Source organism: Crocodylus siamensis, chromosome 1, assembly GCF_052110815.1.
Source record: "Crocodylus siamensis isolate JL-2025a chromosome 1, ASM5211081v1, whole genome shotgun sequence".
NCBI classification, from domain to species: Eukaryota; Metazoa; Chordata; order Crocodylia; family Crocodylidae; genus Crocodylus; species Crocodylus siamensis.
The window spans coordinates 117,448,859-117,462,568 of record NC_143395.1 but is presented as its reverse complement, the minus strand read 5'-3'; the positions used below and the strand labels follow the sequence as shown (position 1 = coordinate 117,462,568).

The 13,710-nt window shown below is 39.3% G+C and overlaps 1 protein-coding gene across 1 annotated transcript in view; it reads left to right on the top strand.

Moving 5' to 3' along the window:
• The window catches only part of PPIL4 (peptidylprolyl isomerase like 4), a 32,952-nt gene that overhangs the window by 4,984 nt on the left and 14,258 nt on the right, over window positions 1-13,710 (top strand). Inside the window, exons 4-12 of the mRNA XM_090041204.1 lie at window positions 940-1,057; window positions 3,346-3,488; window positions 4,347-4,443; window positions 5,798-5,914; window positions 8,251-8,375; window positions 8,969-9,035; window positions 10,503-10,614; window positions 11,931-12,027; window positions 12,493-12,631. Coding sequence (XP_089897330.1) covers window positions 940-1,057; window positions 3,346-3,488; window positions 4,347-4,443; window positions 5,798-5,914; window positions 8,251-8,375; window positions 8,969-9,035; window positions 10,503-10,614; window positions 11,931-12,027; window positions 12,493-12,631 — 1,015 coding nt within the window. The remainder of the gene's footprint in view (window positions 1-939; window positions 1,058-3,345; window positions 3,489-4,346; window positions 4,444-5,797; window positions 5,915-8,250; window positions 8,376-8,968; window positions 9,036-10,502; window positions 10,615-11,930; window positions 12,028-12,492; window positions 12,632-13,710) is intronic.

Sequence of the window (13,710 nt, the reverse complement as noted above, 5' to 3'; positions counted from 1 at the left end):
GGAAGTGCACAGAAAAAAATGCAGGTTCATACTAGACTATAATGGAGTCAGAGAGATATGGCTATAACATGGGCAAACACTGTAGAGTCAACAGAAGGCGTACTCAGCTGTGTCTTTGGACCATTAAGGGTCCAAATTTATTGATACATTTAGTCATTAGATCACATCTAGTCTCTGCCTCATTTGTACTTCTCCATATGGTATACAAGTGCTACTTTATTTGCCTTGCTGTCTAATTCCTCGTGTGCTTCCTCCCCAAAATGCCAAACAGACTTGCTTCTCTTTTGTTCTGCCGCACTTAGTGGGGTTGCATCAGGTTTGATTAAAATTGGTGTAAACAGGTTCACATCTCTTAAACTGAAAGTGTTGTTTTAAAATGATTTCATTAAACTTGTGTGACTGTGAGTATAGACCCAGTCTCTTAGCTGAGGGAAAAACAAGTATGAGATTAGACTTCAGGACTCTAAGCAGTGTCATCTAGTATACCTTGACAGTTGATGTGTGAAATTAATTTTTAACTCTTCCTGTTAGTCAGTTTTAGACTATGCCCAAATTTATTAGTTTTCTCTTTGTTTTAAAAGAGGAATTCAGAGTGTGAACCACTTTTATATGTATAAAGTTGCACTTAAGTTTTCCACACTGTACTACAAGTCAGTTTTTACAATAATTTTGACAGTCTAGCAAATTAACATTTGTACGTTGTTATACCTAGATACCAATTTTTTTAATCAACTATAAAACAAGTCACTGTAAAATGCCTCCAAGGAAAACTGTCTGTATTGTCTACAATATATATTGGCTTACCCACTCCCATGTAAATTAAACTGGCAGAGATGCAGTGTAAACTAGCAGTTTTATTACACTGTTCTATAGCATTTGTTTCATTGTTGACCTTTTTTAAGTCCTGCTGTTCCATAACTTTATTGTATATATTTTCAGTAAACTGTATGGCGATCAAGCTAGATTTTTCGAGTCAGAAAAGGTGCCAAGAATTAAGCACAAGAAAAAAGGAACAGTGTCAATGGTGAACAATGGCAATGATCAGCATGGATCTCAGGTCAGCACGCAGAGTTGGGATGCCTTGCTCTGAATCCGAAATAACCAAAGAGAAGCTGAAGAGTTTACTGAAAGTTCATTACAATGCAAATAACAGTTTACTCACACATTTCTTCCTTTGCTATGGACAAATCCATCTAAATAAGGGCAGTGGGACATATATTTTGTATAATTCCTAGTGGCAGCCTGTGTAGTTGCCCTCTGAAAAGAGGAAAAATTACTGTCTGAATCTAAAAGCTTTCCCATGTATTTAAGACATTTGCTATTGGAATTTTCTTTTTCAGAAAGGTGATTTATTCACAAGGTGCATCTACACGTTGCTGTGCTTTAGTACTTCATTTTGGAAGCACTAAAGCATGGCACAATATGAGCTGTTACTGCGGCATGCATGCTGTGCATGGGTAAATTTTCCAGCTACATTGCTGTAGTGGCACACTATACTGGGAGTGCGCCACTACTACAACGTAGCTGGTGATCACGGGTAGACCCACACGATCGCTACATCACCATAGCACACCATACAGCAACATAGTGCGACCAGTAGATGCAAGTCAAGTTACTGACACTGTGGGCGCATGTTCCTACTAGTCTGTGGAATGAAAGGTAAACCTCCTTTTATCAGAGTACTTTAAATACATACCTGGAGTATGCACTCATGCAAACTTAATGTAAGCAGTGCTCACTAAGTATACTACTTTTAAGCACTGCTTACATCACTGACAAATACAGTTACTTACAGAATGTTACAGTTAGCTTACAGTTAATGGGAGAGCAATTACATTGTAAAGTAGATAATGGGGCTTGAAAGTAGTTTTGCACTTATGTGGTTTATGGACTTAATATGCAAATAACGATATTTTACAGCATAAGCAATAGATGACAAATGGGACTGGCATGGTGTTATGCGGTTAAGTGAATTACTCACTTATCTGGTGCACAAAAACGTGGAGTACGCTAGTAAATAGATACTGATAAGGTGTCATCAGTTATTTTTTATTGAGCTTATAACTTTTTATTTTTAATAACCTTGCTTAACTTGGAGAATGAAATCATGCTTTATTACACGTGTTCTCCATCCCATTCACATATTAGTTTGTTATTGTAGAACTGCTCAGAGATGTTAGCTTGATAAAATGCTAATCATTATTTTTGGCCTCAAAATGACAGTGTAGTCTAACCCTTACATCTACATTATTTAAAAAAAAAATCAATCTTCACTTTTGATCTTATGAAAATCGGTCAGTTCCTCCTAGCTTCCATATCAATGGAACTGATTTTTAATTGATAGCATTTGGTACCCTAAAATATTTCATTTGAGAGAGAAGTCATGGAGAGAAAATTATGTGGAGTTGGCAAAAAGAGACAGTATGACTCAGATTAGGTTAAAATACTGCAAATTAATTACGCTTCTAGCCATAATAATGACAGAACAAGGACTAATGTTCTCAAGTTGTAGCAAGGGAAGTTTAGGTTAGATATTAGGAAGAACTTTCTCATGAGGAGGGCACTAAAGCACTGGAACAGGTTACCAAGAGAGGTGGTGGAATCTCCATCCTTGGAGGTTTTTAAGACTGGCTAGACAAAGTCTCGGCTGGGATGATCTAGTCTAGGATGGTCCTGCTTTGAGCAGAGGGTCCTGAGGTCCCTTCCAAGCCTAATTTTATGTGATTCTATGATTCTCTAAGTATGTCCAGGTAAATACACCAATGAACCCAGACTTTCATTCTGATTGTAAAAGATGGGTATCATGGTTACATTTAATAATCAGACACCTGCTGTAATAAATGAAAGATGTGTTGTTGGTTTACATTCTCATAGTTATTCGACAAAACTGTGTCAGTTTACAGTAGTGCTCAGTGTTTTTGCCTCATGAGCCAAATGAGTGGGCTGGGGCTAGTCCATGGGGTGGGTGGGGCCTGCACACCTAGGTCTGACCCTGTGTGCTGGGATTGGGTCCTACACCACCCTGCATGCCGGATCTAGCATGCAGGAGAATAGTCTGCAGGCACCCTATGGACCTTTCGGGGAGCCCCTCAGGCCAGGGGCAAGAGACTGGAAGCTGGATCTGGCCCACGGGCCAGGAGTTGCGTACTCCTGGTTTATACCACTTGAGGGTCTAGACAGAAATTTTGGTATCTTAGCTGCAGCTGACGAGAGAAATAACAGTCTTGCACTGAGGTTAATAGGTATATTTTCAGTGACTTCAGTGAGTGCAGTACTGGCCCCAGTTTACAGCGTGGCTCTGTTTTAGTACTTGTGGTAAGCAATTTTGTATCTTGTCTTTTTTAGTTTCTTGTTACCACCGGAGAAAACCTAGATTACCTTGATGGCGTACACACTGTGTTTGGAGAAGTAACAGAAGGCATAGATGTATTGATGAAAATAAATGAGACCTTTGTTGACAAGGAGTTTATTCCTTATCAGGATATTAGGTATGACTGGGTTTATCTGCTGCTTTAGAGGGTGCATTATGATATGCAAAAACTGGTTTCTTGATCCTTCTGGAAGCGAATTAATATAAAAATGCAAGATGTTTTATGACTGGTACGGAGAATGCTTCTTTATTCTAGTCCTAATAGTTGATATTATGTCACTATGTGTTTTAGAGGGATATAGGTCCTTCTGTGAAAGTGGGCATACCCACACTGAAGGTGGATACAGGTATTTTATCAGTAGAAATATAGGTTGTAGGCCTAAAATCTACATTTTCATTCTAAAGCAGATTATGTTCATAGAGCCACATTGACACGTGAGTTTTCATGATTGGGCTTCCTGATGGGATGGAATTGTTATTTAGACCATACAAGATAATTTTATAATATTCTTAATCTCTATAATTACTTTAGGGGAGTTTATCACTTCAGGGGAGTTCAATTAAACTTTTTTTGACCCCATGTAACTAAAAATGCCTGTAATGTCTAAGTCTCCATTAGTAAAGTATGGGGAGGTAAGAGGTTAAGAAAGATTGAATTGATGGTGTTTCTAAGACTTAACTAGGTAAACTGTTAGTCTAGAAACAAGTGCCTTGGAAAATTAACCCATACTAATAAAACCATTCATTTTACCAACAGGCTTTGCACATACCTCAATTAGCTTTACTAAAACAGTATTTCCAGCTAGTATTTATTAGCATAACTATATCCAGTGTTTACACTGTTAACCCAACAGTAATATATAAACATTTATAAGTATTACAAAGATTGTTTTGTTGTTAATCATTTTAAGAGTGAGCCATGCTCTTTGGTACTTAAATAAAATCTGTTAATACTTGGTTTTAAATTTATCATTAGGATAAATCATACAGTGATTTTAGATGATCCATTTGATGACCCACCTGGTTTGATGATTCCTGATCGCTCTCCAGAGCCCACTAAGGAACAGCTGAATGTGAGTATTCTTAACAGCTTTAGGTGTTGGAAGGGAATATTTGGGCTGAATTTATTGCAGGCTAGATCCACCCAAAGTATTTGTGTGTGAGAGTATCCAAATGATTTAAATGAGGCTATCCAGACTTTTTTTTTTTTTTTTTTTTTTTTTTGCAAAATAATACAAAGCTTATTCTTTTTTTCTCTCTTAAGGAAGAACTCTTATCAGCATTTTGGTATAAGAAAATAGTTTTAATTGGAGAGTACTGCTTATACCAGCAGGCATACTTATGTGTTTTTGTCTGCATTTCAATGGAAGATGTTTCCTAAGAATAGTTCAACTTATAACTAATTTAAATGATTCTGTTCTGCAGTTATTAGAGCTGCTATATGGAATTTACTGTTTGTGGGGAAAGAATGTTTCAAGAGCAGGAACATTATTTTTTTTCAGTCTTAACAAGTAGCATGGTGATTTTTGTTTTAGTACTCAACTGGAATAGAAGGATAACAAAGATGGTATATTTGCATTCCCTATTTCTACATAAGGGGTTTGGTAGTCCAATGCTTACCATGCTAACACTTGAAAGTTTTTTATAGTGAGAGACACTTGGGGAGGAAACAGAGGGATAAACCTCTAGCTCTATTGAAGTATTTTTAACTGGGAAGTTCAGAAATAGTAACTACTTAGTTTTAAATATGTTTACATGTGGAGGCTTGACTAGATGCACTAGTAGAAAACAGACTTCCTGTCTTTGAACTGTCTAGCACAGGAGTGGGCAAAATGACAGATCATCACAGTGGCCAGATTACATTTCCCAGCAGCCCTTGCCCGTGTTGCTATGACCGGTTTCGATGGGGTTACCAGGAGCAGTGGGGCTGTGACAGTGTAGGGCCAGCATTTCCATGGAGACCTGCCCAAACAGCGCTGGCAGGGTGTGTGTCTGGGCAAGGAGCTGCTCTGGAGCCGAAACTGGATCTTGCAGCAGTGACAGCATGGTCTGGAGTCTGCTGCCCTCATGCAGGCAGGGCTGCTGGGAAATGGAGTCCACATTTCTAACACTGCTTTACTTACTTCATTTTAAGGAAGTGTATCCCTCTTTCCTAAAAATATTTTAGTAAAATGAGTTGGCATGTGTACTTTGGGGAAGAAGTATGAGATACTTAGGTGAACGGTGTTAGAACATCTAACTGAATCTAGCCCAGACCGACTGAAACTCATTACTGTACTAAGTAAAGGCAGTTTCCTTGTCTCTGTCAATCTTGACTCAGTTCTTCAGTATGTATTTCTTACTTCTACCTCAAAATACAGTCAAAAGGATAAAGCTAGGTCAGGGTTCAGTGGTATTAAAATGCTGTTTCATTTTTCAATTTTTCAGAGTGGTAGAATAGGAGCAGATGAAGAAATTGATGATTTCAAAGGAAGATCTGCTGATGAAGTGGAAGAAATTCAAGCAGAGAAAGAAGCAAAAACTCAAGCCATTCTTCTGGAAATGGTAAACCTCTCCCTTTTTTTGCCTTATCAGAGAGAATGTTTCCTTGTGTGCATATGTACTATACACACCATGTTGCCTTTAATTTGCTTAGAGATGTAAGCATCATCCATCATCAGATTTTGATACCAGGGACCCCTGAGTGAATTAAAGAAATCAAGTATGGGAATTTGGTTGTTCATTGTTAAGATATTTCTCAATAAGACTGATGCCATCTTGGTTCTAAACTAAGGACTAAAAGAAGATAAGGGTTTGGTAGAGTTTGCTAGAAAAGCTTGTCCCATTTTATACCTTTATTCTACTAAATAGTTTTTTTCTTTGTTATTGAAGATTTTCAACATGTTTGGGGGAGGGTTTAACATAAAATAATTTTTCAGATTCAAATAGTGGAATTGCAGATACAGAGGAGAGCAGTGAGGTTTCTTCCCGCTTATAGAATTAGAACAAAAAATAAAATGAGCTAGCTTAAGAACAGCATGCAATATTGTTAATTTGATTTGCATATGGTAGCAAAGTTTCAAGGCCATATAAATGGAAGTAGCTGTGTGTTTTTGTTTTGTTTTGTTTTTTAAATTGCTGGTGGTAGGCATTTAATGTCAGATAAATGTATAGCAGAGATTGATCTCATGGTGCAGCCAGGATGGGCCCCTATCCTGCAGAAGGATGAATGAGTGTTGAGTCTTTCAGTTCTGTAGCATGTAGCTCTATGACTACTGATACGTTTTTACGATCAGAGCAAACAAGGTTAAGTTTGTGAATTATTAGCTTAGTAGTCCACGCAGTGATTCTCAATGGGTACATCTATACATGCGCTGTACTGCAGAGTAGACTAATTAGCTCTGCAGACAAGAGACACTGTCTGCACTTGTTTCAGTATTAGGGTGCAGTAAACTAATAACTATGGTGTAACAGTATGTCGGAGATAGTAAAATCTTACAGCAGAGTAACTAACTGCACTGAAATGTGTGTGTAGACACTGACCAGGAGCATAAATTGCTGCTGGTCAGCCCAGCCAGCTGGAAGCCTGATCTGCTCTGGCTCAAATTGCTACTGTCCTGGATGAACGTGTAGACGCTGTGCTGAGGAGCAGTTTAATCTGGCTTGAACTGCTCTGGGGTTTATTGCTTAGCGTTAATTGCAGATGTAGATGTACCCTGTGTCGAGCGATGCATATTTTAGGGAGCAATACCTATAGGGTGCAGGACAAAATAGATTATATGATCTATTTTCCATCACTAATTTAAATACCAAAATAAGAAAAGTATCTGACTACCTTTGAATGGCCAGCATGCATTTATACCTGAGCTAAAAGGGAGTAGCTTTCACTATATTTGTGGACTCCTGTGGATGTGGCAAGACTTCTTAACCCTTCTGTCACTATGACCTTCAGAGAGTGAAAGGACTTGTCCTAAAGGCATGCTTACAGACAGGATTGAGAATAAGAACCTACAATTTCCTAGTCTCCTGTTTTAACCAAGTGACAGTTCTGTTTGCAGAAAATATTCTTTTTAAGACTTCATAATGATTTACAGACATTTTTCCAGATTTCTATTGATTGAGTCTTGGAAGCATGTTTAAAATTTTCTAAAACCAGGGGTCAGTAACTGCATGAAATCTGGTCCGCAAACCTAGGGGATTTATGCTGCATTTTGGTAGGGGGAAGGTGTTTTGTGACATGGCGGTCGATCACTGGGGAAAAGCGGGGGCAGCAGCACTGAGGGAGGCAGGCAGAATATGTGTGACTGTGGCAGTGCAAACTGTGTTGAAAGCAGCCCATGCTTGGCGCTAAGATCTATTAAAGTAACCTTCCTACTCCAAAATGTTGCCAGCCCCTGCAGGACTGGTCCTGGCTGCAGAGGATGGTTATGGAGTCCCCTAAAAGATGTTGTGATCCCTGTCCTGCCCTGCTGATCTCTTGGGCCACTGCCTTGTATTTGTCTGCTGTGCCTTGATGTCTAGATGAGATATGGGAGGCTTCCCTCAGTGAAACACCAAGGCCTTACTTTGGTCTGTATGTCTCATTCATCCCTAGGTGACCTCCTTTGGGTCCTGATCCCCATTTGAGCAAGATGCTTCTGGCCTTTCCCTTGTCCATGGGCTCCTGGCACTGCCTCACTTGCCTTTGTGCCTCAGGGCTTGTCATCCCTTAACTGTGTCCGTCTAGGCCTTGACTGCCTTAAGGGCTCTGTGCACTCTGAGTCAGATCACTTTTTCCTCTCTGTCTTCTCTGCTACACCCTGGTCCAGGTATTTTGTGCTATGAATGTACTTAAGGCAGTGAAATGCAGGAAGCTCTGTGTAAAATGAATGGCAAAGCTTTCTTTTTTGTTTGTGCTATAGGTGGGAGACTTACCAGATGCAAATATCAAGCCACCAGAAAATGTGCTGTTTGTCTGTAAACTAAATCCTGTGACCACAGATGAAGACCTGGAGATAATATTCACACGGTTTGGGCCCATTAAAAGGTAATCACTGCAGAACTGTTCGTTTTAAATTATTAGTTCCTAAAGGAAAACCAAGCAGTGTAAACAGTCTCCTTTAGACTTCACTTATCATCACTTATTCTGGTTCTCTCTGGAAAGGCACCTTGACTCCCTTTTATGTCATGTGGCAGTGGACTGCTGGCTGACATGGTGGGGGTATTTTGGCCCAAAGTTGCCAGACTGTCACGACTTATTTTTACATACTCAGCAGGAATTTAGAAAGTGAATCTAATATATTTGATTTGGCTTAACTTAGTTAAATGTTCTTTGATTGTTCATAGTTTAATGTACTTCCTCTGTTTATGGTGGAATAGATTGTTTTATACCGAGTCCTTGTTTTAAAAATGTCAGACATAATCCTAAAGCCCATGTGATTTTGCATAATTGTTGCTTACCAAAGCAGTTCAATTTTAGTCACTCATCAAAATCATAGAGGTACCTGTGTGAGTAAAGCTTATAGGATCATCACAAAAGATATCTCATTAAACTGGCAGCAACCATTTAAAATTGTTGTTGCACACACATGCTTTCAAACTGAAAAGTGTTGACATTTTCGTTTTGTGCCAATTCTTTAGCTGTGAAGTGATTCGAGACTGGAAGACAGGTGAATCGCTTTGTTATGCTTTCATTGAGTTTGAAAAGGTATGTTCTTGTGCATTTTGTGAGTAAATCTTGCTTATAAAAATACTCATACAATATGTTTATGTTATCTCCTCATACTTTCTCCACATTGGATGGAACGGCAGTGTGCAATATTGTCAGGCGTATGTCGGGTAAGGTTTTCATTTGATTGTGGCCTGTGGAGGATGCAGTTTTAGCTCAGGAAAGAAATTAAGTGCGTGCCTATGTACATCTTTATTCAGCAGATAATTTAAGAACATTTTGTTTTTGGAGCCAGTGGGACTTAAGCATTTTCCTGAATGAAAAAATGGAACGATAAACAATGCAAGAAGAAAGTAAAAGATAAAGAACTGGGAAGGAAGATGAAGGATAATTGCACAGATGATGTTCTAGTGTAGGGGTGCTGAAACAAATGCGGCCCAAACAGCCTTGGAATCCAGCCCACTGAACTTCCCACGAGTTGTGAAATTTGACTGTGGGGAGCAGTGGCAGTTAATATTGCCACCCCCCTGTCAAAATCCTAAACCCATGTGGTAGAACAAAGCTGGGCCATGCCCCCTTCCCTCCCTGCAACTGGGTTAGGGCCACACTCCCATCCCCCCCCGCCCCCACCCACTGTGGGACTGGACCATTGCCCCTTCCCTCCTCCCAGCCAGGTTGGAGCTGGGCCATGCCTGTCCCCTGCCCCTCCCCCTTCACGTCTGGTTCATGAGTGGGCCATGGCCCCTTCCCCTCTTCCTGGCCAGTTTGGGGCTGTGCATCAGGACCGAGCCAAACCCCCTTCCCTCATGGAGCTGGATCAGGGTTGGGTTGCCCCCCACCTCCTTTCACACGACCGGATGGGGCCATGTAGCACCTGCTCCAGGCACTGGATTGGGACCACCAGCTGGATCCAGTCTGTGGAGGGACTTGGCCCTGTCCATCTGGCCCACTGGTCAAAAAGGTTGAGTACCACTATTATAGTGTCTATAACTGGCAGCAACTTTTACCAGTTACCAAGTAATAGCATGCTGTCCTTGGTATGTGATTTGAGCAGTAAATATTGTTCTGAAGGTGTAAATCTTTTTTGGGTATTGTTATTCTGTAACCTGCAGGAAGGTGGTATGACTGAAATGGAAGAGTATATCAGACCCATTCATCTAACTGAGTTATACTCTTTAATAAATCAGTTGTCTTAATAATTTCTCTGAACATAACACACAACAGTTATATACATTTATGCCAGTATAGATTGTTCTAAAAATGGAACATTTGCACTGAGTTGACACAAGGTGTCATCAGACTTAAAAAGAGAGATGCAAAGAGCTCTGTAATTTAGCTCATTCTAGAAACAGAAATATGTATTTTCACCCATTTGTGGCTTATTTATTAGGCATCTCTGTGCCGATATTGGATTTAAACTTTGGATTTAAACATTGATTTCTTAGGAATAATTTTATACGTTTTAATAAATCTTGACTTAAAATTTTCTGGAAATATCAATATCAGGAGGAAGACTGTGAGAAAGCATACTTCAAAATGGATAATGTGCTCATAGACGACCGGAGGATACACGTGGATTTTAGCCAGTCTGTTGCAAAGGTGAAATGGAAAGGAAAAGGTAGCTTTATTTGTCACTCTTTTTTATTTTTGCACTTCCTTCACACGCTAAGCTAGTGAATAGGGCTTCTAAACTAGAATTGTTGTGTAGCCTAAGCAGTTCTGCTACAAATTTTATTGTCTTTTAAGGGAATAGAATAGTGTTACTGGCTGCATGTGATAATTAAGCAGACTACTAAATCAGCTATATTTTTCCTTCGTAATAGGGGGCATAAAGGTTTACCCAAGGTTTAAAAGGGTTCCTTTAGGATATTCTTTATTAGCTGCATGGAACTGCAGTTCAGTCTTCCTTTTAGGTTTCTGTCGTTTTCTCAGTGCACAATTATAATTGCAGAATTAAAACTGGGACTGTCTCCACCATGCCCTGGTGCTCTTGGGGAAGGATGCTTTCACGTATGCCCCATCCATCTGCTTCTGTTCGCATGTGTCAAACCTGGAAATGCAGCAGAGAATCTACCTGGGTGTGCTGTCACAGCTGCTCTCAAGTATGCTGGCAACAGAGGTCTCAGAAGGCACCCACAGAATGGCTTTGCTGGTATATGTCTGGGTTTGCTGTGTGCAAGCAGAAGGAGATGGGTAGGGCCTGATTAAGAGAATCAGCATCTCTGAGAGTACCGAGAAACACAGTACAGACATACCTTGCAGTGTGTTGACATTTAATACTCCTGTTTGCAGTACCAGCCAACACCATAAGATGGCAGCAGCTAATTTTAAAGTAAATGTGGGAAGTATGAAAAATGAAATCCACTATGCACCTCTGTAAATATAAACTCATGAAAAGGATTTTAAAAGTATGCATCTGTAGCGGGATTCTCTCCCCCCACAGTATCTCTTCCTTCAGGTGTCAAAATGGAGCAATAAGTTGTTTAATTCTGAAAATAGGAATTTAAGCTTTAAGTAGATCAATCTAGGACTGGCTCCAGCCCTTTAAAAAAGAAAAAAAAAAGGGAAAAACAGAACCAATTGCCACATTGTGTCCTGTGATCTTGCCAATGTTCTGCATCCAGTGGGAAGGAGTAGCAAGGAAACAATGGCTTGGTCAGATCTTCTCTGGCATACAGAACTAGGAAAAGAAGAAAAATTGTGGCCTGATCACTCCTGTGTTGCAGTTGGTTTGGTCATCCAAATTGCGAGGCCATTTCTGGAGCTGGCAACTTCTGTATATTCTTTTAAAGTAATGATGAAAGTTGGGGAAGCCGTAGCCATAAAGTAAACAGAGGGCAGTTTTTCCATGGAATGTGTGTTGTATGCCTGTGGCTTTTCTGGCTTTGTAAGGGGGAGATGAATGTATGACTGATGCTGTTTTCTTCTGAGCAGGTGGGAAATATACTAAAGATGATTTTAAAGAATATGAAAAGGAATCTGATAAACCTTCCAAGTTATCTCTGAAAGAGAAAGCTAAACCAAAGCAAGAGTATCCTTACCTATTCCTTCACCTGCATGACACCTTTACCTGTAATGTAATAGGCTTCCAACTAGGCATAATGAAAACAAAAAAATTACACTTTCTCTAATTTTTCAAGCAAATGTTTTGGCTTCTGCTAGATTGGAATGAAACGTTTTTGCCTTGTTCATTTGCTACCTTGGAAAAAATACCATCAGGTCATAATGGGGTGTTTTACATTCAGATGACACAAATGTTAACAACCTTCCTGCTGCAGAGTAATGCATTCTAAGCAGAGTTCAGCTAACTTTACTCTTGGCAACTTCAATATCTTGTTTATATATGTGTTGTTTTTCATTTTAAAGAAAATATTGGCCCTCGAAATGTTTACACCTGTGGTCAAGGGTGGGTACAGTTGCTTTGTGAGCGTTTCCTGTTTTTAACATATATTAATACCAAATTAGTGCTGGTATGGTACTTAACTACTTGCTGTAGTTCCAAGTACAATCTTATGCTGGATGAACAAGAAGAGGAATCTAAAGCTAGTCACTCACACTCGGGCAAAAAGCACAAGAAGAAGAAGCACCGGCATTCTGATGCTGAAGAGGACAATAAGCGGACCAAAAAATCCAAGGTACTGAACTGTCATCCTTGTGCTGGGAACTTAATTTGATATTGATCATAAAAGGTTTCCTACTCTTAATAATTGCCCAAAAAGAAGAGTTGATTCTGTCCCTGAGGACCTTAACTGCCAAGTCCCTTAAGTGGAATATTTTTGAATGAAGAACAAGCTCTGGACTATCTGAGACTACCCAGATAGTCTTTAGTTTCCATGATTTGGCATGGATACAGTGAGAAGGCAACTTCTCTTCTAAGTAGCAGTGTTTCAGCACTGAATATTTTATTTGCATGTTACAAATGATAAATTAGTATAATTTTAACCATATTTTCATGGGTGTAAAATATTTTTCATGTACTTGCTGGAATAATGCATGTGAATTTCTGTTTTGGGGGCTCAGAAACTGAATCCACTTAACGATTTTTACTCAACTTTTAGGTGACTCAGAGGCATAAATGTGTAACATCTCTGTTCCTGTAGCATTCTAAATTTGCATAAGATGACTTTGGGTTTTATATTATAAAAGTGAGTAATTGTTACCATTTAGGGGCATCCCCTCTCTTTACTTGTTCTAGTGGTTTAGGGTGAAATTTTATTTAAAATGTAGTCTTGTAGGTTTTGGTTTTTTTTATTTCTTTCTGTAATGTAATTCATGCAAAAACATAGTTGATTAGCAATGTTTTTTTTAAATGTGTTGTGCTGTGGAGTTTATGGCAGACTTCATAAGCCTTAAGCACGATTGGTTTGGTAATATCTTTTACTGGGCTAATTGTATAGTTGGACGTGTTTGGGCACAAAATGCCCTTCCTCAGGTCTGGAAAAGAAGCAGATACCACTTTAACCAAATGCTGTTTATAGCTATGATTTTTTTTCCTTCAATTCCATTGTGTAAATGAAAATAGTTCAGTGATTTTCAAGTAGGGTGCTGTGAGATCCTTTCAAGGGTGTTGCAGGGTCCTGCACAATTGTTAGGTGTGCAAACATGATTCACAAAACTCAGATTCCAGGAAGGAATTCATGATGTTAAAAACATTCAGACCTGTTGTGGTCTTCGTAAGTTCTTTGCAACAGAAAAAATTCTCTGTTTTTCTGTA